The sequence below is a fragment of the Quercus suber genome, unplaced genomic scaffold, assembly GCF_002906115.3.
Source record: "Quercus suber isolate HL8 unplaced genomic scaffold, Cork oak 2.0 scaffold_311, whole genome shotgun sequence".
Lineage (NCBI taxonomy): Eukaryota > Viridiplantae > Streptophyta > Magnoliopsida > Fagales > Fagaceae > Quercus > Quercus suber.
The window spans coordinates 720,513-748,320 of record NW_027069767.1 but is presented as its reverse complement, the minus strand read 5'-3'; the positions used below and the strand labels follow the sequence as shown (position 1 = coordinate 748,320).

The 27,808-nt window shown below is 32.4% G+C and overlaps 2 protein-coding genes across 5 annotated transcripts; one reads left to right on the top strand and one right to left on the bottom strand.

The window, feature by feature from the left end:
• Window positions 1-12,318: 12,318 nt before the first annotated feature.
• Window positions 12,319-20,909, top strand: LOC111998336 (MACPF domain-containing protein At4g24290). The gene is made up of 8 exons (XM_024030436.2): window positions 12,319-12,647; window positions 13,489-13,791; window positions 14,998-15,236; window positions 16,709-16,910; window positions 17,718-17,786; window positions 17,900-18,086; window positions 19,205-19,371; window positions 19,874-20,909. Exons 2-8 carry the CDS (start codon window positions 13,531-13,533, stop codon window positions 20,561-20,563), a joined length of 1,815 nt encoding a protein of 604 aa, XP_023886204.1. The 5' UTR covers window positions 12,319-12,647; window positions 13,489-13,530; the 3' UTR covers window positions 20,564-20,909.
• A 1,338-nt stretch (window positions 20,910-22,247) lies between these two features.
• LOC111998344 (uncharacterized) lies at window positions 22,248-27,412 on the bottom strand. 4 transcript variants are annotated; one of them, XM_024030446.2, is made up of 4 exons: window positions 27,296-27,412; window positions 25,640-25,826; window positions 23,326-23,810; window positions 22,248-22,595 (listed from the first exon to the last, which is right to left on the bottom strand). In XM_024030446.2, exons 3-4 carry the CDS (start codon window positions 23,611-23,613, stop codon window positions 22,446-22,448), a joined length of 438 nt encoding a protein of 145 aa, XP_023886214.1. In that variant the 5' UTR covers window positions 23,614-23,810; window positions 25,640-25,826; window positions 27,296-27,412; the 3' UTR covers window positions 22,248-22,445. The 4 variants fall into 4 exon arrangements, with proteins under 4 accessions (XP_023886214.1, XP_023886212.1, XP_023886210.1 ...); XM_024030444.2 differs by having other exon boundaries at window positions 27,213-27,337; XM_024030442.2 differs by lacking the exon at window positions 27,296-27,412 and adding an exon at window positions 26,781-27,155.
• Between the last annotated feature and the right edge of the window lie 396 nt (window positions 27,413-27,808).

Genomic DNA, 27,808 nt, shown 5'->3' with positions numbered 1-27,808 from the left:
CATGGTTAAAATCTAGAATTTGCGATCATTCTTTTTCCTTCAGCAAATTAGTTGTAATCTTACAAGTAACAGTATGCGTTATATATTTTCACTCCCCTACAAAAGAATTTGGCAAAATCTGTTGTTTCTTCCTAAACCTTAGTCCATGAACGATTTTAATATTTAAAATTTAAAGTGATCACTTTCAATTCATATCAAACTGAGTGATCACTTTTGGTCCTTCGTCAATAATCGTTAGATGTTATTTCATGAAATGACCACTGAAGTTCAAAATAGTTACTTTTAGTTTCCATCAAGCTTAAAATAGTCATTTTTTGTTCTTCTAATAATGTTTGTTAGATGCCGTTTAATGCAACGATAATGTGGTCAAACTAAAAACTAACACGTTATCACTTTGTTAGACACATTAAGAAATAAAATCAATCACTTTTAAGTTTATTAAGAACTAAAAGTGACCACTTTAAACTTACTCATGAGCTAAAGTTTAGGGACCAAGCCTAAATAAAACTACTACATATGATTTTGAACTCCACAAAAACAGAGCTCATTCTCCACTCTGTTCACTAAGGGTCATGTCCACCAGCTTTGGGGATGTAACTGCAAGCATTAAGGCTAGAATATAGTACTGGTGCTCTATGTTGTGCATATGACACCTTGTTAATTTGCACCAAATATTGATTTCATTTCAGCCGAAAGCCTCGTGGCTCGTAGACGTAGCATCAATAGGTTTGATGGATAAAATCAAGGACACAGACAGCCACTTTTGCAACACTCAAGAAAGTTTTCTTCCAGAAGAACATTTTTTAGTTATTGATAAACAAAGAAGGGTTAAAGGCTTGTTGATAAAAGGGTTTAAAATTGAACTAATGAGTAACACACGAACACCCCTCTATCATTACGACTCGGCCTTTATAAGATGCTGCTTCCATTTGATTATTATTATTATTATTATTATTATTATTTTTTTGCAACTTATTTGTGTTATTTTTAATACATTTGTGAATTTGTTTAAGTCACAAAGTAAGTTCCAAATTCAAATGTTATTATTTGTCGTCTGAATCAGTGTGGATAGAAGAAGTTCCTCGTGTCTAGCTAGTACTATTGGTTCTGACTTATCTGATTAATTTCAAGTAACCAAGTTAGTAACATTTTCATCCAAAAAAAAAATCAAAAGTTATTATTTGTTAACTACCAAAGTCGAAAAAATTCTCCAATATTTTGAAGGATTTTAGGCACCAAAAGCTAGTTACGTACACACCATATAACATTTCCATATAATTTGTCATAAACACTCTTCTTTTTAACTAAAGCTAGCTAGGTACACACCATAGTGCGTTTCCATAAACTTGGTCAAAAACTTTCTATTATTTTGAAGGATTTTAAGCGCCTAAAGCTAGGTACACACTTATATTCAAGCGCCTAATGATCAAAATTTTGATCCGCAGAAAGATATTTTAAGATGAATTTCATTGTAGAATATAATATTATCCAACACACTAAATATTGCATTTCAAGATTTGTTTAAAAAAAATAAAAAGTTTCAATAACAAGTTCTCATCAATAATTGCGAGAGAACAAACTCAATGATTATACACTTACACCAAACCCGGAAAAGATCAATTTGCCTAGGGACTACATACATAATAATCATACCTATGATTATTAGTGTGAATGAATTTGGTGAACACCCTTTAAAGTGGATAAAGAGAGAGATGTACTAAAGACCCTACTTTATTCTAAAATTATTTAAGTTGTGGTAGGGATCCTAAAGACTTTGTATGTATGTTGGAACCTACTTATGTCACTCCAAGAACAGAGTGAAGATAAATACATTAGAAGAGATAAATTAACTTTTTTTAGTGTCCTCTATGGGGCTTTCGAATGCCTTATTGAATTGGATATTTCTTATTGTGGTTTCATAAAGTACATCCCACTTTGTGCCCCTATGGATGATTTTTTTTTTTTTTTCCTATTGCAAATGATACGTACCTTACATGGTATCAAACATGTATTCAAGAAAACGAATTGGTGTGCGGATGCCTTAGTTGCTCAGAGCTTTCTTCTTAATACATGGCGAACAAAATAAAAAGAGAGAGAAAAGTTTGGAGAGAGAGAGAAGTAGGATCCCAAAAAAATGAAAAAAAAAAAAAAAACTCTGTCCTTGTACCTTTTCTTTAGCTAATTCTACATCTTAGTTTGCCTATGAACACACCTATTTTCATATCTAATTTCACAATTTGTTAACTTATTTGATTGCGAGTAATCGATGAAAAGTTGTGAATCTATATAATCAATAATAGATAGAAAGTGTCCACAACTCACAATCACACAAATTAACAAGTTGTAAAATTAAGAGTATCATTGAGCGTCCCTATAATTATTTGTTCCTTTTGTTATTTTTGAGTGAGGCTTTTTAGCCCAAACATCCAAATTTCCTAAAAAATCAAAAAGAACATTTGGCTTCCTATAATCACAAGGGACAATCTATAATTTCCTACAAGAAATGGGTTCAATTCAATAACACTTTTTTAACCATACTTTCGTGGGACATCATCATCATGGATACACTCACAAAAAAATTATATTAAATGAAAATTGCCTACGTACTACATATATCATCATACCAATTATTGTTATTTTTTATTTAATAAACTCAATAAACACATCTTAGAATTTCTTTGTTTAATTTAAATGTTAGTTTATGTAAAAATTTTCAAAGCTTTACATTTTCTGAATACGGTTATACTTTTACATGGTTGATTTTTTAAATAAAATAATCCATGAAAAAAAAGTAAAGAGACTAAATTCATTCTAAATTTCTAATTTAGGATAATATATTTACTCATTTAGTATCCCTCAAAATCAAATATGATTTCATCAAGAAGTATCAAAAGGTTACACAACAATATGATTTCACCAAAAGGTATAAGGTTACCCAACCAAAGTCAAAAGTCCTTCATTTTTCTTTTCTGAAAATAAATGATTTCAATTCTCAATAAAATTTTGATAGTAAAATAAAATAAGATAGCACAATTATAACAACATAATGTTGTTTAAAATATCTTTCTGTTACCTTGCATTAAACATTGAGATTTGTTTTCATATATATATATATATAAACATATCATCTTTATTGTTACAACTTGTAAGATATTTGAAAATAAAATAATGCATTCAAAATTCAAATTATAAAGATTTGAATCTTGATATCTTGGAAATATAGGAAGTGTCAATCAATTGAACTACAAAACTCTTGAATTTGAACTACAAAAATCTTGGTAAGGATTAAAGACTCATTTCATATCAGCTCTAACAAATAAGGTCAATCTAATTTTGTAGACAAGGGAGTTACACCAACCAGATTTGTATGTTTATCAAAACTTGGATGCTGTAAGTTCTGCATTGCAGAACTTGACAGAGTCAGTACAAAATCTTACGAATACTAGTAAACAATGGCAATAGAGGCCTACTTCTCCAGTGAGACAACTTGCTCCAACAAATTCTACTCATCAAGAATTAGCTTTAACAACCATTCTGAAAACTATAAGCCTTGAATTTCGTAAATTTAAGTGACAAAATTCATTGGTTTTACAAAGCTCATCAATTCTTTTGGCTGTACAACAATCCACCCAATCAGAAGATTCTCTTGACCTCATATCATATAGAGATAAAGACTTAGTGTGGTTCCAAGATGCTGAAGAATCAGATAGTTCACGAGTTGGGAGGCTTACATGTCAGATTTGGGGTATTAGCTTATGATGACCCAATGGAGATCTCAACTAAGTTGAGGCAAATGAGTTCTGTGATAGTTGCTAACACAATTTGAGACATTATACAATAGAATCAAATGCTCTCAAAAAACCACATATTAAGTTGTTTCTTGAGTGGGTTGAAAAATGAAATTAGGTTTCAAGTGAGAATGTTAAACCTCACAACCTGTGTGCAACATTTGATCTTGCCAAGATCCAAGAGGAGTATCTGCAAGCCAGTAAGAAGGATAAATCATGGAATGAACTTTCAAGAAGTTCAATTCTTGGTCCACCACCAATAACCAAGTATGAATAGTTCAATTCTTGGTCCACCACCAATAACCAAGAATGAATCTAGAGGTGCCAGGTTACCTATTCAGAAAGTATCTCTAGACTAGATATATTTGAATATAACATAATACATATAAAATATCAATCGATGTGGTATGAGAGTGTTGTGCTGTTGTATTTAAAGGAGAGCTCCTATTTATTAGCTAATCTTGAACTGATCTTAACTGCTATAGTTCAATAACAATTATCACTTTTTAAATTGAAAAGTAATATTTATCATTAAAACAGAAAAGTTTTTTAAGTTTATTTTTTTCCACATATAATCAAATAGAAAAAAATGTATTTAGGTATAGTGGGATTTGATTAGTTTCTTCCAATATTTCAATAATTTTTCTAGTTAAAATTGTAAGTTTTAGTGTTCTATTTTATAGACAAAATAAAAAGACAATAAGAGTGATGTAGTGATTTGATTATGCTAATTGTGTTTACAAATATGAAAATTGCATGTTATAGTGATTGACATATATATATATATATATAAGCATGTTTCATGTCTACTCAAGAATGCAAATATTGTTTTGATTAAATAAAAATGCAAATATCATTGAATTATTTTTTTCACATTCTTGATTGTGTGTCATTATTTTTTTTTTCTTTTGCTGGACTTTGTTTCAATGGTTGCAAAAGCAACAAAAATTGAGCAAGAGAAAAATATATTTCAAATCAATTTTTTTTAATGTAAATCTTAGAAAAATGACACTATAATTTTATTAACTTAAATAATTAATGTACCAATTAAAATAATTAATATAACAAAATAAATGTATTTATTCTATTAGTAATATTTTTAATTACTCCAACAACAGAACTATCCCATATTACCCTATCCAGATTCAAATCCTCCTATTTCTAACTACCAATGTATCCACACACACAAAAAGTACAATAACAAGTCACATAGTGTAGACACATATTATGATATAATGTAGCTAATGTTAACTAAAACAAAGAGGAAAATTATTATTTCACTCTTTGTGAACACAATGTCTACACTTTCATATTAGATGTTAATATTTTTGTTAAATATCCATATTTAACACATGAAGTATGAAAAAGTGTAAAGAGCACTTCTCTATTAGTATATACTTTACATGGTTAAAATCCAGTATGCAAAGTCAATCCTTTTCAGGTTTTTCCTTTAGGAAATCAATTGTATTGTTACAATTTACAAGTAACAAAATGCATTATACATTCACCCCACTAAATAAATAATTTGGCTAATTAATTGTTTGTTCCTAAACTTTAGCATATGAGCCATTTTATTCTTTAAAATTTTTAAGTACTATCAAACTTAAAGTTATCACTTTTGGTCTTCCATCAAGGTCCATTAGAGGCCATCTAATGGAACAATGACGTGACCAAAATAAAATTTGAAACGTGATACACGAATCGGTCAATTGGGTCCCGAGGTTTGTCTAATAGATTGGCTGATTTATAATCCAAATGGGGTTTTTGTTTTGCTGTTTTAGGATTTATATTGGCAAATATCCATGTCAATGTACAGACTTGAAAGAATTGCAATTATTGGTGAATTTGTAAAGTCAAAAATTCTATCTTGAAGCTGTTTAGATTAGCTATAAGAAAGATCTTACTCGTGTATGATTATAAGAGAGAATTGGCTTGATGGCTTCCATACCTATTGAGCTGAAAAGAAAAAACACACAGAAAGGTGTGACTCCTCAAACTTGTCGATTTCTGATTTCGGTCCGGGTAGATCGATCACCTGTGACCTGTGATGGCAACATATGTGTTCCTTTCTCTATGGGAAGGAAAAGGAAAGTCCAAGACACTTAGAGAAGCAAGTTTACTGTAGTTTATTGTTTCTGCAGTATCGTTGTACAGAACGACTTGTAGTTCTTTGTTTCATTCTTTGTATAGTCTTATTTACTTGTTAGGGAGAAAGGACAGATGTCAACAGCTCATTGGTACATTAGTTTGTCAAGTTGCTTCCTTTATAATGTGGATTAGCCTCGTTTCTGTTTTGATCCCTGCTTCTTGTATAAAAGAGCAGAGCGTAATTATTTTGGTTATTAACCAGAGTTTACAAATTTCCTTATCTCCTTCTTAAAGTAGAAACCTCCATTGTTGAGAGCTTTCTTCTTGATACTTGGTGAATCAAAGAAAAAGAGAGAGAATGTACTGATGAGGAAGAGTGAGAGCCCACCCCCAACAAAAAGGAGGAAATCTTATTAAAATCAATAGTAGGCAGAAAATGTCCATCACTTATAAACGCACGTATCAATAAGTTGTGAAATTAAAAATATCATTGGATGTGTGCCTATAATTATTTAGTCCTTATGTAATGTTTGAGAGATGCTTTTTAGCCAAAACATTCAAATTTCCTAAAAAAAATCAAAAGAAAAATTGGCTTCCTATAATCACAAAGGACAATCTATAATGTCCTAACAAAATGGGTTCTATTCAATAGTACCTTCTTAATCATACTTTCGTGGGACATCATCATCATAGATACACTCACAAAATTATATTAAAAGATAATCGCCTAGGTACTACATATATCATCATACCAATGATTGTTATTTAATAAACTCAATAAATCTTAGAATTTGCTTGTTTTAGTTTAAAATGTTAGTTTGTGTAATTTTTTTAAAGCTTTACGTTTTTTATATACAATTATACTTTTACATAGTTGATTTTTAAAAATAAAAAATTAGTTACAAAATTGGTTATAACTTAAGATTATAACTTTATTTAATATATTTAATATTACTACATATTTTGAAAATCAAACCATTAAATTTCATGTTCTTTACACTCTTAATACATATGTCAAATTTTATATCAATCAAGTATTATTTACTATGAGATCTTCTAGATTATATTTTATGAATAATTTAAATTACAAAAAACTTGCAATTTAAATAATTAATTGATGACATAGCTATTAACCTTTAATTTTCTAAAAGCATGAAGGATATAAGAAAAAAAATGTAATCTAATGGTGAATTTGTCAAAATTTACCTCCAATAAAAAAATACTGAGTAAGGTTGTAATTTTAAACTACAATCAATTTTGTAACTAAATTTTATCCTAAAATAAATTCATGAAAATAAGTTAAGAGATTAATTTAATTCTAAATTTCTAATTGAGGATAATATATTTTCCTTTTTTTATGCTGATAATAAATTTACTTATTTAGAGCACTAGTAATAATGGTGTTAAATAGCTAAATAGCTATTTTTAACACAACTAAAACTCAAAATATACCCTGCAATAGTGGAGCCAAAGCCAAAGCAATATTTTTTGGCTCCACAGCTACCGTGCACAGCTATTTTTGGCTATGCACGGCAGTTGAAAGGTAAAAATAAAAAATATATTTGCGTTCACACTACTTTTCTTATTTTTTATTCTTTTTTTCTATCTTTCATTTTGTGTTCACATTACTTTTCCTCTCTCTGTGTCTTAGTATAGTGATTTGATGGTAGTTGTGGTTGTGTTTTGGTAGTTGATGAAATATTATTTTATTGTAGTATTTATATTATTTTATTGTGTTAAGAGTTAAAATAAAACCACTGCTGTTTGATGTGAAAATGTAAAATAGATAAAGTGACTTTTTGTGGTACTAAAAAGTTAAAAATTTGACTCCAGATGTTCTTAGTATCCCTCAAATTCACATATGATTTCATCAAAAATATGAAAGTCCTTCATTTTTCTTTATTGAACCTAAATTGGGATTTTTTTTGTTTTTGAGAAAGAGAGATATATTTTCACATATATAAGCAGATTAGTTGCAGGATAAGACATTTGAATACAGTAGAATACATTCAAAATACAATTACAAGTGACAGAAAAATTTTCTAAGTTTAATTTTTATAAATATAATCAAATAGCAAGTATTTCTGATATAGTGGGATTTGATCAATTTTAGATTTAAATCTGGGCCAAAATTTGAATTATCTCCTTTTTGCATTAGTCTCTAATTTTCCTCCTCAGCCCTAAAGATGCCCTTTCAAAATCCCATGTAATAAAACAGGGAAAAGAAAAGGTAAAATCCCTTTACAATAGAATTTGTGTTGCTAAACATACTTGCAATCTGAAACAGAAAATAAAAATGCAAATTAAAAATAAAAAATAAAAAAAAAATTCCCTCCAACAAAAAGCAAAGTAAATTAATCTGACCTACTTTTTTTTATAGAAAAAAGAAAATCATGAACAAGAAAGCATCCAAGAATTTACTTTTACCCCAATCAAAATCCAAAATGGAAACCATTAAAGCACCCCATGATTGGGCTTAACAAAAATTACACATAAAGCCTGACCCAGCTGACATTTCTGCAACAAAGAGCCCAGTAGATTCACTTCACTCTTACTTAACGAAAAAAAAGAAAAAAAGAAAGTAGATTCACTCTTAAATACATTACCACATAAAAAAGTTACAGTCCAAAAAGTCGCTTACAAACTTTAAGGATCTTGCCTCCCTTGTACTTCTTCTTCCCAGATCTTCTTGTCCCCTTACTATTGTCCCCAACTTCTTCTTCATCATCATCATATTCATAATCATCAATAGGAGATACTAATGCCACAGACTGATCATGGATCCTACCATACCTCTCTGAAACTGATGAAGATCTTGTCATTGAGAATGCTCTTTTCACTGCAGACTGAAATCCAGCTGTAGTTGAAGAAACTGAGAGACTTTTTTTCAGTACCATGCCAAAGCTCCCTCCATTGCCATATTCTTCATCTTGTAAAGACTCTTGGGTTGTTTTGGTGTACTTTGTGTTGGTAGCTTTGATCTGATTGCTTTCTTCTTGGGCTTTAGATGTGTGGTCTGAGTCAGTGTTTTTGGTAGGCTTTTTTGGGGTTTGAAGGAATGAAGAAACATTATCAGCTGAAAAATCTACTGATCTTGATTTGGGGTTGTGGGTGTTAATGATTTTGATCTTTGCATAACCATTCATCTTTTTCTTTTCTAGGTGGAGCAATGTCTATGCTAGTATTGAGAACTTAAGAGCCAGAGGTACAGCTTGAGAAAGTGGAAAAGGGTTATATATATATATATATATGCAAAAGACTTATGAGGGCCCAATGAGGAGGGCCAATGATAGGATTTTGTGAGATGAAAAGGGTTAGAAAGTAAAGACAAGCTGTGGATGAGTGCTGGTAGATTTGGATATGGGGATAAAAAATGAAGTTTCCAGATATGGACATGTAAAATGTTCGTATTATATATTGAAAATCCTTTTGAGCATTTCACATTATTATACAGTTTATACTCGCAAATTTTATCTTACCACACACGTCCATTTTCTTTAGTTTTTAAGTAACCAAAATTTCTCCCCAAAAAAAATGTTTTAAATGAAAAAAAATTCAAATATATGACATGTTACAATTAGTGAAATATAACTATAAAGTCAAATACGAAGAATAATGCATGATTTTTATTTGTAAAGAGAGTGAGGATATAAGGGTCCTAGCATTTTTTTCTTTTATATATATATATATATAAATGCAATAGGATTTAAAACCTATAACATCTACTTTATGATGAGTTTATCAAACATAGAAATTGTAACTCTAAATAATTTTTTTTTCCTAAGAATAAGATAGGAAAGTAAACTAATAAACTCCATATGATTCATGTGTTTTTTTTCCCTTTAATTTTGTGATAAAACAATAATAGGATTTTTTTTTTATATAATTTAATAGTATAATGGAAGAAAGAGATTTAAAATCTTAATTATTTTTTTAAATAAAAAAAGAGCATATTATGCCGTTAAATTACAAAACTTTATAATGAAATTTTATATTAATTCAACATTCTTGTAAAATAATATTGAATATTTGACAATACATTAATTACCTTGCTAAAAAAAATTAAGAGTTAAAAAACATGAAAATCTTGTGATAGATCCTGTTTACCTAAGGATTATATCCATTGTAATTGACAAGAAATGGCTGTCCTTATCATTGTTAACAATCCAAGCCCTAAATAATGAGAGTAATAGTGATTTTCATACGGCAATTAATAGTCAGAGATGCAGACCTCATGTTGGATAATAACACAACCTTTTGATGAGAGAGGAAGGATGAATGAGTGGTCCAAAATATAGGGCAAAAGAGAATGTCATATCGTTGATAATTTGACCAATTAAAGGCATTGAATGTGTCTCTAGGACCCATGATTAAGAGTACCGTCCTTCACAAAACTGGTGGCCAAACTTAATTGTTGTTTTTAGAAAATATATGATTCCTTATTAAAGTGTAGTAATCTTGAAGTTGATGGCCAAACTAACCTGTTTTTATAGAAAATGTAAATATGCCAAACTCCAAAAAAAAGAAATTAGTATGAAAATGACTGAACATTTTTCCTTGTCTTGATTAGAATGAGTGGGGAGGAGATCTAAATTCAAATTCTTTTCGCTGTATTTCTATTATTACAAACAATAATACTATTATTACACACAGTAACACAGTTTCAGTTAAAATTGTAAAAAATATTATTTTTACGTAAAGTGTGTACGAGAGATTATATTAAGAGAAATAATATGTCTATAACATTTTTACAATAAATTCTAAGTGGCAGGTTGTTACTAGTTATTATTGTTGGGGCAAAAAAGTAATCTTAGTGTTAGTTTCAAATTTGAACCAATAACAACTAATCACTTGTGATTTGTTGTAAAAATGTTGTAGAATTATTGTAGACGTAGCATCTCTTTTATATTAAATCTTCATTTAGTCAAAAGTAAGTAAATAAATAAATAAAATTGCTTTTTTTTTTTTTTTTTCTTTTATATTAAATCTTCATTTAGTCAAAAGTAAGTAAATAAATAAATAAAATTGCTTTTTTTTTTTTTTTTGACTTAAGACTAATAAAGTAATGTGTACATAATGCACGTGTCCTTGTTTAGATTATGCGTCACATCACATGTGACAAATAAAGGGCGTGACTTTCTCTATTTGAATCATTGATTGTTCAATTATACGACCAATCAAAGGAAAAAGTTCCACTGAATAAAGTTGTTTATAGACAATTTGAATTCTGGTGTGCCCAACAAAGAATGCCAATGCATGCACATCTTGAACTTGAAGGGGTTCATTTTCACATGTTGTGGCACATGTGTGCTGCATTTAGAAAACGTGGTAACAGGATTTGTTAAATGCCAAATTCATTTTTCAAGCAAGGATGCAAATCCAGCAGGCACCGGCAACAGTGAATGTATATGTGGGTGTGATGAATTAGATTGTATGGAATTGTGATGAGGATTCTAATTACGGATTGTGCTCGGCCACTCTTGATTCACCAAATTTAGCAACCGAAAATATTTGAAAAGAAACCTACGAATCACTTTGAGGATGAACCAAAAGGGGGTTTGACTATTAAATTAGAGAGTATTTCAGAGAAGAAAATAATAGAGTTTTAAGAGTATATTTTGTGCGTACTGTCATCTGTAAGCTCTCTCCCAAATCTAGAATAGGTCTAACATCTCATCGTTCTCTAGATAGTCTTAGAAGAGATAGGGATGAGTTGTTATTCCTTGTAGAGGGGCGAATCCTATCAAATAGCATCAACTAATACGACTAACGGTAAATGAGTGCAAAAAATGCTAAATTGAGAGGCAATGAGTTTTGTAGACAGTAGTAGACACTTATATTTAGGTGATTGTACTGGTGGACAGCTTACCATAGCAACTACATTACCCCAAGCTCGGCCCTTAATAACTGTTAACCAAGTCGACCACTAATAATATAGTCTGACTTTGTGTCAAATCTACTTTGGGGTAATAGTTTGTGAATAAAGAATATTCACCATGGATAAAAAGTGACTATAATTTATAAATAATGAACACTAATAGTTTCAAATTCCACCATATATTAAAATAATAATAAAATAAAAAATTTTTAACTTCAAACATATTTGAAACTATATTAAATAATATACAGTTTTATAATTTTCTATGTAATGAGTTGGAAAAAATAGTTTCAAACAATTTTTAAGCCAAACTTGATCAAAAAAAAAATTTATGATAGTTCTTTAACTTTTTTCTTTTTTGGAGAGAAGATGATAGTTGTTAACCTGGTATCATTAAAAACACATGTAATTTATTTCCTAAAAGAAAACACATGTAATTTATGTAAATAATAATTACTATTTGCAAGGCAATGAATGTAAGGAATTTCTCCAACCGACTTAGACTTTATTAATGTTCGTTATTAATGTTATTAATTAACTAATTAATATTTCAAACTCCGGTCAAACCTAAATACTCTCTGAAAATGAAATGTCCCATAACTCTCTCTCACTAAACTCGCTTCACTCACCGTCATTCACATCTCGTGCTTTTTTTTCACAAATCTCTCTCTCTCTTTCTGAGATATTAGGGTTTTTCTCTCTCTAAAACCATCACGAAAATTCCAGTGCCTCGAGCTAGGTTCTCGAAGATTCTTCGCATCGCAATCTCTGAAGTTCCGGATCGAAGAGAGAGCTTCGTCTTCGACCGAACTCTGTGCGAGCTTTACTCAAAAATTTTTTTTTTCCTGAGCTAAGCATTTGCAGCAGAGAATTTGCGGTGAGAACGGATTAAGGTACCGATTCAATCACACGCATGAAAAAAATGTGCGAAATTAGCTTGCATTTTGAGCTAAATTAGCTCGTGCTTGGTTGCGTAGAAGAGTTTAGATCTGATTTATGCGTTGTAAAATGTGTGGAATTTACCTAGTTTGAGCTAAATATGCGATTTTTGAGATTTTCAGAGAGAAAGAATTGAGGTTCTGATTCAATCATACACATGAAAAAAATGTTTGGAATTTGCTTAAATTTTGAGCTAAATTTGCATGTTCTTGATTGTGTAGAAGAGTTTAGATCTGATTTACTTCGTTTGAGCTAAATATGCGATTTTTAAGATTTACAGAGAGAAAGGACTGAGGTTCTGATTCAATCCTACGCATGAAAAAAAATGTTCGAAATTTCCTTGAGTTTTGAGCTAAATTTGCATGTTCTTGACTGTATAAAAGAGTTTAAATCTGATTTACGTGTTATAAATGTGTGAAATTTGCATAGTTTGGGCTAAATATGTGATATTTGAACTATGCATGCAATTTGGATCTGCTTTTTTTTTGTAAGAATTTTGCATAATTTGAGCTGACTATGAAAGTTTAAACTTTCTGGAGAGTTTGGATCTGCTTCTCTTGTGAAACTTGCATGAAATTTGCAAAATATGAGCTAGATTTTAATGTTTCGAACTCTGATGTATGGTTTTGATACTGTTTTAATGTTGAAATATGCTTACATTTGTGTTATTGGAGCTGAATAAGTTGGTTTAAGATTTATGCAGAGTTTTGGGTACTTTTTTGTTGTGTGTGGAAACTGTGTGAAAGATTTTAATTGATGCTATTGCTAAGTAAGCGAACTGTGAACCATATGTAGAGTTTTCATCTGGTTTGGGTGAAGAAGAGTGATGATAGAGAAATGGCGTTAAAGGTTCCAGCTCCTGAAGCTGCTGATATTGCAATTGGGTCCATTGGGCGTGGGTACGATATATCAGTAGATCTAAGGCTTAAGTACTGCAAAGGGGATTCAAAGGAGTCCCGGTTGATTGAGATTGATGAAGATGAGGGTCGCGAGATTGTTTTGCCTGGTGGGATTTTTATCCCAAAAGTCTCCAAATCAATCAAATGCGATAAAGGGGAACGCACGCGGTTCAAGTCAGATGCTCTATCTTTCCAACAGGTGTTGTTTCTTTACCAACTTCTTGATAAGTATGTAGCATTATTGTTGAGCTAGTTAATTCAGAATCTGTTACATCACTTCCTTGTTGTCCAAAAGATATTCTCATAAGATCTTTAATGGTAGTACTACGACACCAATGCCTTGTGAAGGGGAGTGTTAAATGATTAATTATTCTACTTCATCAGCTCAAAATTTTGGGAGTAGTGGTAATTTATAAAATTTGAGGGTGAGCCTCTTAAACTACTACAAATTTCTTATCATGACTTGTGTTGGGCCAGGAGGATACAGAAAAAGGCAAGTAAAATTATCCAATGAAGCTATCCCTTAGAAAACTTATTTAGCATGATCATTAGATGGATCATGGATGCATGTTCCTTTCTTGTCTATTGGAATATATATTATAACTTGTAAGTAGTTTTTGTAATTAATGATGAGGAACCTTGGTCCCAATTAGTGAGGCTCGGCCAAACCGCAGATGGAAACTCTTTGAGAATGTATCAAAATCATGTAATTATTCTAGAAAAATGGTATAAAATTCCATGTTTTACTTTACTTCCTCACACATTCAGGTTTTACCTGATATTTTTTAGATTTTGAAGCTTGATTATATTATTACCAAAATCTAAATTTGTCAGTGAGCTTGATGTTGTACACTCCTAAAGGGTAAGAGTTCGCCAACTTAGATTGGGATTCTGATAATGATAATGGAAAAAGGACCTGTAGAAGTCACTGTTAGGGTAAACTAATCTTGATATGGATTATTAGCCCATTTACTTAATTTTTGGGACAAAGTTTACTGTCAGGCACTTCAAAATTTAAAAACATCAGGCTAATAAAATAATGACTTCATACTAAGTAATGTACTTATAGCATGACAATGTTAACATGCACGGGAAAGAACAGTAGATAGCTCAATTCATATTAACCAGTCCCTTTTCAACTTTAGTGCAAAATCCTGACCTCATTATTGCCTGTGATTCTGATTGGTTGGGTTCGGGATTCGATTAATATTTAAAAAATATTTTTAATGATGAGGATTTTTCGGATTGCATACTGTTTACTACATCAATTATTAGTTGTCTCCACAAAATATTTTTGTATATTCATTTATGTGTATTTGTCTAACAATAATAATGATAAAGTATAACAAATTTCTTATCAATTTTAAGGTCTCTTGACATCACTTGCTTTCACTATGTTCCCCAGATGTCAGAGCAGTTCAACCAGGAAATGAATTTGACTGGAAAAATTCCTTCGGGCCTCTTCAATACCATGTTCGAATTCTCAGGTAGTTGGCAGAAAGATGCAGCCAACACTAAGACCCTTGCTTTTGATGGGGTGTTCATCACGCTATATACAGTTGCATTGGAGAAATCTCAGATGGTACTCTGTGATCATGTTAAGAAAGCAGTCCCTTCATCATGGGAACCTGCTGCACTGGCAAGGTGAAATATAGAGTTTCCTTAAATGTGTTTTCAACTGAGCAATGGCATTGTGGTTGTTCTGATGCCAAGCTCAATCTTGACAGCTTTCTGTCTGTGAGAACTAGTGTTTGATTTCTGGTCGTTCAGGATGAAACTATTGTATTATCTGTGTTGCAACTATATTCTTAGGAAAGTGTTTTTTTTTTTTTTTGGGGATAATTCAATAGTTGGGGGAGGGAGGGATTTGAACCCTGAAAGTTTCCATTGGAAACACTAGGAAGTGCTAGTTGAGCTATGAGGCTATTGGCTGGGTAAGAGTTCTAAAAAATGTTTGGGAAGGAAACAAAACAGCATTAAATAATAACCATGGTCCAATATGTGTGATCTTAATACATAGTGTCCAAATATTCTATATTTTTTTTCCTGTGTGCTTTTCCTTTACCTTTTGGTTGTGGTCTTTACAATGCCAAAACCAAAAAATGCATAAATATGTTTTATAGTATATTTTCCTTTGTTAGGAGAAATCTCAATGAAGTTACTCATTGTTTTCCTTTCTAGAAATTTGTTTCGTCTTCATGAACTGTTTAAAAAGCATGTCTGTCCAGCATCCATAGACCGTTAGAACAACTTTGCAGCTCCCTCTCTCCTCTATAGTGATTATGAAGGATATTCAGCATGGTCAAAATTTCATTATTATCATCTTAAGCAGGAGATTGTTGTACCATATGCCTGTCCCGAGTGTTTATTTGTAACAAGTTGATGATTGGTTTTGGTTGGTCTCAAAAACATGGAGGAATAAAGAAAATTTTCTTTTTGGATTTATGCCATCTTGAAAAGTTCTTCTGAAATAATAAGAAGCCATATATTTATCCATATGTAGTAGATTGCATGATCAACTATTATTTCATGAAAAAATCAATGAGGTCTGTTAAGTGTTATCTCAGAACTCTCCCATTAAAAAAGAAAAAGAAGTTGACTGACCCACCTGTTCAAAAACAACCCAAAATTGTTTTTATTTTTATTTTTTATAATTATTATTATATTGATAAATTTTTAAAATTTAATCTTTTAAAAATGAATATTTTACTGCCCTTAATGTTTTTAAATTTTCTGGAGCTTCATTTTCAGTGGAGAGAGAGAGCACTATTTCATAGAAAACCATCTCTTGCGGAAACAGAACTTTTGGGTTGTGTTTTAAAATTAACGTTTCTAATATATTTCATGCTGGACTTTTTGAATTTGTATCAATTCAATTTCAAATTTCACTTTTGACTTTTGTGGATTTGTAGTTGCTTGCAAGCAAGAGGTTATATGAGTAATCAATTTGCTCCATCACCTTTTTTACCTTAGCATTTTTTGACATGATGCTGTCACTATAATAAGAAGTTCAATGTACATCACACATTATCTATGCTTATTTATATCTGATCTTATACACCAAATGCTAGTACTTGGACTGAGTTTTTTATTTTTATCTTTTTTCATCATTCCAGATTTATTGAGACATTTGGTACCCATATTATTGTTGGAGTGAAGATGGGAGGGAAGGATGTAATATATATGAAGCAGCAGCATTCATCAACTCTTCAACCTGCTGATGTGCAAAAAAGATTGAAAGAGATGGCAGATAAAAGGTTTTTAGATTCAAATGGGCAAAATGGCATGGCTATGGAACAAGTTTACCTGAATGAAAAGGTTTGTGACAATTTTCTCATGCTAGTAATTTTAATTCTAAATTTTATGTTTGAGCATTTGAATTGTTATATTGTATTGTTAAATCATTTGTATTTCCTTAGATCCCCAGAATTTTATTTATGACTGTTATTCTGTATAAAGTTTTAGGATTGTTGCTAAGATTTATGAAGAGAATTTCTTTCTTTCTTAGATCTTAGTTTTGCAATTTGTTCTCGTTTGAGATGCTTGCTTTTATACTACTTGTATACAAGGTTGTAGTCCTTTCTGTGAAACTTTAATAAACTAAATAAAAATTATTCAGATGATTTCTTATGGTGTCCCACTTCTCATGCTTAGACAATAAACAAGTTTATCTTAGTCCAAAATGCTTGATTATTTAATTCTCTTTCCACAAAATAGGCTTCGATGAGATGAAATCTCTGACTAATAATCACTGGACACAAGTTCATTGCTAACAATAAATTGGAATGGCAGTGTATCTTTCACATGCAGAGTGATCATCAGTACAACAAGAGGAGGGGGGGGGGGGGGGGGGGGCTGCTTGCAAATTATGTGTATAAATATGGATATTCATCTTCATAACATAGAATCATTTTTGGATATTGGAGTTTGGTCTTTGTTGCTTTGTGCTCATGTACATTGTTTGTCGTGTGGCTAGAATTTTTCTGTTTGACAAATCCTTCTAATAAGTTGGTAATGTGGTTTGATTCATTTGCAAACTACTTTTTGAACCATTTAGGGGAGTAAAACAGGATTATTTTGTAGATTTCTCATTTAAGGTGTCTTATCTAATCATTTTTGTTTCAGTTTGAAATCAGGGAGCAGCGGCTGAGGTTTGTAGGCATTAGTCCATCAAGTTCTTATTCACACAAGGAGGTGTGTTATTTTATACCGTTCTTGATAGCCTAGTTGAAAGAACTCTGATAAAGGGTTCAAAAACGATATTATTTTTGATATTGTACAAATTTGTTGAATTAGTTTAATTTCAGGATATTGTAAGCATATGCAAGAGGAGAGGTGGAGGTGATAATAGACACCTACCTCATAATGATTGGTTGCAAACTGTCCAGTCTGAGCCTGAAGTGATCTCAATGTCCTTCATCCCAATTACGTCTCTATTGAATGGAATACCGGGGAGTGGATTCTTGAGCCATGCCATAAATCTTTATTTACGATGTGAGCATTATCCTTCCTATGTTTGCATATATATTGCATTAATGCTTTTTAGATGAATCTCATCATTCCATGTCATTTCTCTGGTATTCATAACACCAACCTCTATTGAAAGTTGAAACTATTAGAAAAGCAAGCATTGTATATATAAATGATTAATAATATTATTGCTACTGTAGTTTTCTTGTACATAACACACATCCGGGAAAAAATTACATAGGTAGGTCTCTCTGCTGTATCTTGTTCCTACCTTAACTTTTTAACACAGTCTTGCTTTGAGCTTTAACCTTGGAAAGGCATTTGGTTTTCAAAAACAGAATAGGCAGAGAAATTGAGAACTGGCATTAAGAAATTTTATTTTGTACTCTTTAATGCCCTTTAGACCAATATTTACAAGTTATAAATGATAATATTTGTAACAAGGGAGATTTAAGCTACTGTATAAAATTTTAGGAATTTATTTTTTTCTGTTGAATTTGGACTCTCAATCAAATATTCCTGAGAACATATTTGGCTTAGACATATGTGTTGTCGATTGGCTCAACACGTTGGTGAAGTGCAACAGAATGAACCAGAAAAGGGGTGATTATTATTTTTTTTTTAAACAATTTTTTTTTTTTTTTGATAGTTGGGGAAAAATTATGTGAAAATAAATTATATATCAGAAGAAATGTTCTCTCTGATGAAACTTTACACATCTTACCATAGAAGCATTTTTTTGGCCAGAAGCAACACTGAAAGGCACATTTATTTTTTTGGAGAAGAAAAAGGCACGTTAATCCTTTATGCTGTCCCATTATTGAGCAAGGCATAATAATTTCATTATTGTTAACCATTCTTAGAGTGAAGTCTACCTCTCAAAACTTCTTTGGTGGAAGCCTACATATAGGTTGTGAAGAAAATGCTTACAGATGGTTTCTACAAACACTTTTAATTGAATGAGAAATTCATTGCAGTTCTTTTATTAAGTGAAACAATTATGTTTTCAGTTGACAATTGACAGTTTACATTTTGATTTGCAACTGACACGCAATGATACAAATGTACAGAAAATTCTGCCTTTCAAATATATGTGATAGTTTTGATTACCTAGTTTTATCCTCTGGCGTCTGTTCTTGCAGATAAACCTCCAATTGAGGAGCTCCACCAATTTTTGGAATTTCAGCTGCCCAGGCAGTGGGCACCTGTGTTCAGTGATCTTCCGCTTGGTCCACAACGGAAACAACAGTGCAATGCATCTTTGCAGTTTAGCTTTTTGGGCCCCAAGCTTTATGTGAACACCTTACCGGTAATGCATTTGAAAGTTTTCTTGTTTTCTGTTGGATGCATTTGAAAATTTGATTATAAAGGTGTTATGCTCATAGGTTTCATGCCATCTATCTTCTTTCAGGAAGTACATATTTTTTGCAGTATGATTCCCTCCAACTTTGAGTTCCAAGTTGTAATTATCTTTAAATCCAAGAAAAGAAATAAATTTGGATCGTTGTCTTGTTTGATAATAAAGTAGTACGGTTATAGATAATCCATATTACTCTCTACTTGGTTAGAAACAAGTCCTAGACTTCCCCATAGCAATAAATGACTTTGTTCTGAGATTTCTTTTTCAGAGAGAATGCTGTCTAGTCTTAATTGACCTCTTTCATTTATTACTTCATATTTAGCATGTAACGTCATTCCTCAAAAAAGAAAAAGAAAAAGCATGTAACGTACTGACAATAAAATGAGTATTTGGGATGCTTTCATTAGTTTTCTGCTGAATTTTAACTAGTTTTTTATTTATTGCATGGTAGGTTGATGTAGGTAAGAGGCCAGTGACTGGTCTCCGCCTTTATCTAGAAGGTAAAAGGAGTAACCGTCTGGCTATCCACTTGCAACACCTCTCATCTCTTCCCAAAATCTTCCAACTTGAAGATGATCCCAGTGGAAACTTCCGCCAAGAGTCCAATGATCGTAAATACTATGAGAAAGTTCAATGGAAGAACTTCTCTCATATCTGCACTGCTCCTGTGGAGTCCGACGAGGATCTTTCAATAGTAACTGGAGCCCAATTACAGGTTGAAAACCATGGGTTTAAAAAAATTCTCTTCCTGAGACTCCGTTTCTCGAATGTTTTGGGAGCAACAGTTGTGAAACATCCTGAGTGGGATGGATCTCCAGGGTTGGCTCCTAAATCTGGACTTATTTCAACACTTATCAGCCATCATTTCACAACAGTTCAGAAGCCACCTCCGCGGCCAGCTGATGTGAATATAAACTCTGCCATTTACCCAGGAGGCCCTCCAGTACCCGCCCAAGCTCCCAAGCTTCTGAAATTTGTTGATACGACAGAAATGACAAGGGGGCCACAAGAAACTCCCGGCTATTGGGTTGTCTCTGGGGCTAGACTTGTTGTGGAGAAGGGCAGGATTTCGCTCAGGGTTAAGTATTCTTTATTAACTGTTATATTACCTGATGATGATGATGATGTGGAGGAGCTATAGCTGATTCTTTTGTTCTTTTCGGTTTTTTGCCTTTTTGGGCTTCCCTTGAAAAGCCAAAAAAGAGATTGGGATTCAATGGTGGATAAAATGAAAAGATTGAGATTTAGAGATGGAGTCACAGTGAAACATAGGTAGTATCAAGTATGTATTGAAACCAAAATCATTTATTGTGAGAATAGATGGAGTTCAAGAGAAGTGAGGCAGAGGGGTTAAAGCGTGAAAGTTGAAAGTCGACAGGTGAGGTCGTTGTTGTATCAATCTGTATTTGTCTTAATTTTTCTACCTGTGATGTGAGTTGGCTTTTCAATTTAGATTCATACTGCAATATAGCAGTGGCGTTATAACATGCTTAACAGCTCAATGTTCAATCTTGGGTGTTGCAAAAGTTGCTGCCATTGGTGTTCATTGAGTCTGTTAAAGCCCAGGTTCGTGCGGCTAGGTTAGTTAAAATGAAAGGAAAAAAAAAAAAAGGTAAAAATCACCAATCAATGTGGATAGCACTGAACAAAATGGAATTTTTGTCGAAGGGTCACATTTAGCTTTGCAAGATCTCTATTTTTGGTTGCTAGATAAGGAGGGGATTCAAAGCCCATTCATGGTCACTGTCCTATACTAAGAAGGAGGTGGATATGATATCATGATGCCACTTAGGTCGGCCTTTTATTTTTTTGATTCGATCCTCTCACCCTAAAACATGGACAGGCGCAAAAGGAGACAGGTATCAAGGTCCCCTCTTTCCTTTAGGATCAATTAAATGTCTTCAGGACGACGCTTGTTTTGCTCGATAATGTTAGAACAAGCATCTTTGATGGTTGCATCAACATCAACTGCTTTCCGACCCTTCTATCTCTTTTAGGAGAAGGGTGCCTGCTTCCACTGCAACTTCAATTTCAATATTATGGGCTTTGGTTCTTGTGCTCTGCCATAGAGAGTGACGACTTCTGAGAAAGCTGTTTTAGTCAGAACAGAGAGAATAGTATCTATAAGCTCTACCCTACACACAGATTAAGATGAACCTTCTCCTCAAGCCACTCTTTAAATCCAAGCAATTTTTCAACTTGAAAAAGTTTAGAAATGTATATATTTAACATCACTTTAATATATGCCAAGAGCCGATTAGGACTTTTTAGTGTTTTCAACATAAATGTTTGGGTTTAAATTCTACATCCCTTATGAAATTATAAAAAAGAATCACTTTGATATGCATGCCACATCCACAGAAACATAGATTCTATTTACTCGTAAGAGCAGTATTGTATATACTATAATCTTTTTACACCATACGCTAAAAGCCATTTCATTTGTAATAGCCATTTGCAACTCGACATTTCTTGCCATGGCTTATTCTTGATGAGAGTTTGTGAACACAAAATTTGTATTACAATTTTTGCCGAAATTTTGATGTAATTAACTATGAGTGGTAGAGAAAAAGTAGAGGATTCATGTGAAAGTGATTGTCTATCACTATGACTCATTGTAGATCACATTAGAGTGTTCTCAATAAAACTTGTACTTGACATGTGGCTGACATACTAAATGCATACTACACACAAAATGCAAACTATACATGCGCCATTTAATTTCATCATATTGGCTCTTCATTTTGTTATGGATCACTCAACGTTCCAAAGGTATTAAAGGCAAAGGCAAAACATCCAAACTAATGAGAATAAGACCCTGGACATAGACATGAGGACGAATTCTCATTTCTCAGAAGGTTTGTTAAACCCCGCAGGATAGCGAATTCTCGCAAAAAGCACAGGCTTCAAGAATCAAGATACAATATCTACTTAGATACTTAAGGAACCAACAAAAAGTTGATCATTCTGTAAATATACATAGAACCTTTGTGATGCCGCAGTGCTGGTATAATATTAATATACTATGGAAGTACAAAATTATGTTCATGGCCATGGGCAGGCCAATATATCCCTTCTCTTGGGCAGGGAAGAGGGGCAGGTTGTGCAATGTAGGTGGGATATTGCTGTCCTGGCATCAACACTGAGAAATCAGATGCATATGATGCTGGCACCTGTTACAAAAATGACCAAATTTAAATCAGTTCAATGATATATAATAAAAAAAGGGGTAAAACTTAGATATAGGTCTTAAGGTATTCTACCTTAAGTTCTCCAATTAAATTATACTTGAATGTATTGAATTTAATTATCATTGAAAAAAATAAAACATGGTTTGGGTTGTATAGATCAATGCAGCCACGTGTTTAATTTTAATTGAGGAATTTAAGATACAACATCTAAGAAACTGTACAGATTATACAAAATTATCTTCACTATTTCAGTCTTGAAGAGGGAATTGGAATTGTAAAACTCTCTTTTCTTTGTCTAATCTAATAAGTAATAAGAGGTTTGCACGAAAGGTGCATTCTTAAATGTTTTTGCAAGGAACTGATTTCTCTCCAACAATTTTTTTGATCTACAGAGGGTTTATGAGAGTAAAAAGGTTGTAAACTCTTGACTTACATTATCCTCATCTTGGTAGCTTTCTAAAGAATCTAAACAATGGGGAGAGATACAAAAATTTTCTGGATGACTAGTATTTTGATTAGCATCAAGAGCACCTGGTTATTTTGGAACTAGAGTTAACCAGAGTTTAACATTATAAACTACTAAAGGGAGTCTTATCTAATTCAAGGATTATGTAAAATAAACATATTAGAACATGAATGCACCATGAAAGACCCAAATATAAAATGCTTCAGCAGAAAATTTACTAGAGAACATGACGTAATAGAAGCTTACTGTTTCTTTGCCAAGTTTCTTCATTGGTCTGGATTCACGAGAACCATTGGCCACATTTTCAGGTGAAGAATAAGAAGGACCTGGCCTGAACAGATGTTCAAAGATGGCCATGATAAGAAACATAGATATCAAGATAGCTGTGGCAACAAAGCCAAAAGAAATGGCATTCATAGATGTTCCAAAGTTTTTCCATGGAGCTTCTTGATTCACTACCGTTTGAGATGGGCTTGGGTCTGAACTAGTATATATGTTCCAAGGCTTTGATCTTTCAGAACCAAAGTCACTCATAGTTGAACTGTGCTGGATTTTCTGTTTCTTTTTCCTTTTTTTTTCTTCTGAAGGGAGACAAGTAGGCAGGGAAGACGGATAAGGAAGCAAATTGTTGAGACTTGTCTAAAATATGCTTAAAGCTAATTTAAACATGGCTGTAACTTGCTTATTCTTCAATAGAAATATCTTGGCTCATTTGCTGATAGTCACTGGTCCTGAAACAAATGATACAAAGAGCATGTCAACATCTATAATATACAAACAATATATATCACATATGCTGGAAGAATTCCAAAGCAAGGAACAGACAGAACCTTGACGCTATCGATGTTAAGGGACCACTTGAGTGTCCCTAGAAAAAATAGCTTTTCATATTAATTCCCACTGTTTTTTACTTAACTACTTTATCCTCTTAGCATTTCAAGACAACAATGAATTTCATACAGAGGAAATATAGACATCTTCACGAAATGGTGATATAAATGTAGATGATCCAATATCATAAACCCTTCTCATTATATTCTTTGGAATAAAGTTACAAGGATATTATATACACTCAAGGGAATAATCAAATGCTTGAAGAACCTTGGACACCCACACTAACAAAAAAAGAAAAAGTTATGGAATGAATTTTGTATTTGTTCATGTCAAGGTCAAACACAATGTAGGGGAAAATTATTAAGGAATTTGTTTTTTTGGATAAGCCTCAGATGAGTTGGACAATTGAGATGAAGCATAATCACATGTCCAGAGGATGTATCTTTTTTTTCTTCTCCTAAGTGAGAAGGAGGGGTGGATAAAGGCCTTCTAGGCATGAGCCTCAGGCCTGCCTCAAAAGGAATAGTTTGTCCCTCATGGTAGCTTGGACACATACATCTTGGAAACCCAATTCTGAAACTAATTAAAAAACCAATCAGAACTGAAACTGCATTTCCTATTAAATGAAATTTTGCAACTGAGGAAATTTGCTAATTTAAGTTTCCAACAAGTCCTGAACATATGGTTCATAAATTTTTCAGTGACTTCCAACTTATTTTTATAGAGTCGGGAAAAATTTTCCTTAAAAACAAAGGACATACGATTTTCATAGTTTTCTCTAGACTCAAGACTTATCCTATTATCACTCTTCCTATGTTCTTGGGTCACATGCTCCACTTGTGTTTCACATGTCTCTTTTCTTGACTCTCCAGAGTACATTATGCCCAAAATCAAGAGGTCAAATAAGTGTAATACTAGCCACAGATTCTAGTGTAAATTAAGTTCAAAGAAACCTCAACTTTGAACTGTACTGTGCCACTAAAATATCTAAAACTATAGATGCATCAGTAGAACCTAAAGGTTCTTCAAAACACAGAATTGAAGAAACGAAAGCAGCAAGTTCTACTAGTTTGAAAACATCAAGTAAACACATAAATTTCAAAGTTTACCACAATGTTATCCACTTGCTGTTGAATGTACAAAAGTCATAACACTACAGAATATGTGATCATCATCACAATGTGTGCCAAATTCATTGCTTGAACTTCAAATGCTCGAAGGATAATGAAATGTCAAATTTATTGTGATCAATTGATCGGTTCTTGAAGATTTTCAATCTAGGACCTCACCTTCCATCCCATTTTTAAAAGGGGAGGAAGTGCCTTTTGAACTAGAACTCATTGACCATTTAATCATTCCCAGGTGATCTCAGCAATTGCTACTTATGAAAATTGGTGTACCACACACACAAAAGGAAATTCTGTTGTTGCTAAGACTGAGGGCATATATAGGTCATATATGGCAAAAAAGAATACATGTAACCGATCCTAATTAGTTTGTTGAGGATCTATAGCCAACTCCAAAATTTTGTGATTAAGGCTTAGTTGTTGTTGTTTGTCTTAGTGTTTTGAGATGCTATAGAACAAGCAACAGTAGGATACAGAACTTGTAACAGGATAATAACTTGAATGCAGAAGATGAGGACTAATTTTAAATTCATCACAAGCAGGAACTAGAATGCCAATGATAGAGACAAGAAAATGATTAAAACAGTGCCATTACTTACCAAGAATTTGCAATGAGACCCTGGAATCTGGATGATGCTATCCTCTTGGTGCAAAGAAACAAGTGAGTTTATATATCATAGTCCTTGGCAATGCAAACTAACCTTTACTAGGAGCTATAAAGCCTTTAATTTTGGTCCTATGACATAGGAGCACCCATTATTTTAGTCTTCCGACTCTATAGCTAACCTGCCATGGAAAAACAAGACACACACACTTCTCAATGCATTATTTAAAGAATTCAGCTCAACCCAGCTAGCTTTATACCCCAATAGAAAATGTAAAGACAAAGTTATATGATAATCCCAGTGGTACTCTTTTCTTTTTGGTGTTTTGATGTTCATGATCCTGATGCCTAACTTAATGAATACTATACCTTGTCTGAAGAAGCAAACTTAAAGAAATCAAAAGAATGGGCCTTGCTGTCTGGGGAGCCAAAACAAGAGTGGCCTATTGGTGCTTTTAAAAGTTGTCACCTTTAAGTGCTAAATTTCATTGAGGTGGCAATTTAAATAGCCCCAAACCATCACATGAACCCATCCAGCTCTTGGAAGGGATTAATCCATGTAATCATTTTTCATCCCACTCCATAATGAACAATATTTCTATGATAAATATAGGAAAAACATAATTAAGCATTACCACTTTATTTTTTTTTACAATAAATATCATTATAATTATCATTAACAAGAATTAATACATAATATAAGAGGGACAACACACGGGTTACTTTGGCCAAGATTAGGGTTAAATGTCTTTTTGATAGCATTAATGCCTAGCCAATTCATATCCAACATTACCATACAGATGTAATCATGGGAAAGGTAGCAGTATCTCACATAATCTCATTTAATCTACCACAAGGAAAAGAAGACAAAAGAAATAAAAAGCTACCACATAAAGTTTACACTAAAATATTCTCAAAGGCTGCTGCAAGTGCAAGGTATAGTGAATGCATGTTTTATATATATAAAAGAATTACCAAATGGCATTAGCATTAAATAGGTATTGGATAAAAAACCTACACAAATAACAAGAAGAAGAAATCACAGCAGCACAAGAAAGTAATACAAAATAAATATATAAAAGGGGAGAGAGAGAGAGAGGGAATGAATGAATGAATGAATGAATAATGGTGGACACCTTACAGCTATGCAGTACCAGAACAGCCATGATTCAAGAGAAGAAAGAAATGGGTCTGTGGCAAAAAGAAGGAAGCTAGAAAAGGGTGTGATGTAGACCACATTTATTCCTCATATTTCTTTTCAAATAACCTCTTGAGGGAAACCCATAGCTTTTGTCAGAAACACTAAAGCCAATAGCTTTACTATTTGCAAAATTCAATTCTAGCAAATTAACCATGAAGCCATACTACCAATCTCTCTCTCACACTGTCACACACACACTCACCCCAAAACTTCTATTAAGCCAGCACCATTTACCAAAAAAAAAATTGTATTCTAGAAAAGAAATGTGCAATAATTACAACAAAAATGATTTAAAACAGCAAACACCTAAAACACCAGAGAGAGAGAGAGAGAGAGAGAGAGAGGGGGGGGGGGTGGGGCTCCTTGCCTAAAATGCATTGAGTAAGATTCTTTTGTCAACAAGATAATCACCATGTCTGAGAATGATATGAAAGCTCTTCTTGAACTAACCTCAAAAGAGTTCTTTCATTTTGTAAAGGAACATCATTTTCATCCGAATAGCATTTCATGTTACAAAAACCATGCACTGTTTCCCCTATCAATATGATAATCAAGTTGGGAAAACTAACAACCTAAAAGTCAAAAAAGTATAATTAATACCAATTAATCAACTCAACACACTCTTTTATCCTCCCCCCTCCAAAAAAAAAAAAAAACACAAAAACACAACAAAAAAAGGCATAAGAAAAAGAGAAAAAGTATTGAGGCCCTTCCTTCATGGCTTCAGTCTTTAGCCATCTCTCAAATAAAGGATAAAAATAAAATTCCAAATTCACTTTAAAGGAAAAGGAGCATATTAAAAGGTAATGCTATGCACACAATTTTGTAAGTTGTGATATACTTGGATACATATTACTGACACAACTTTTATTATGTGCTAATCAAATAAAACACAATAATTTTTTTTTTTTTACTCAAAGGATAGATTTTTTTTTTTCTTGCATATAGAAAAATAGTTTACAG

What these genes read in the sequence shown, in the direction of transcription:
- LOC111998336 (XM_024030436.2), top strand. Translation starts at nt 13,531, where the DNA reads ATGGCGTTAAAGGTTCCAGCTCCTGAAGCTGCTGATATTGCAATTGGG. An exon ending in GAACCTGCTGCACTGGCAAG is followed by an intron (nt 15,237 to 16,708) that starts GTGAAATATAGA and finishes TCATCATTCCAG; the next exon opens with ATTTATTGAGACATTTGGTA. An exon ending in TTTATGTGAACACCTTACCG is followed by an intron (nt 19,372 to 19,873) that starts GTAATGCATTTG and finishes ATTGCATGGTAG; the next exon opens with GTTGATGTAGGTAAGAGGCC.
- LOC111998344 (XM_024030446.2), bottom strand. Translation starts at nt 23,613, where the DNA reads ATGAGTGACTTTGGTTCTGAAAGATCAAAGCCTTGGAACATATATACT. An exon ending in AGAAACTTGGCAAAGAAACA is followed by an intron (nt 22,596 to 23,325) that starts GTAAGCTTCTAT and finishes TTTTTGTAACAG; the next exon opens with GTGCCAGCATCATATGCATC.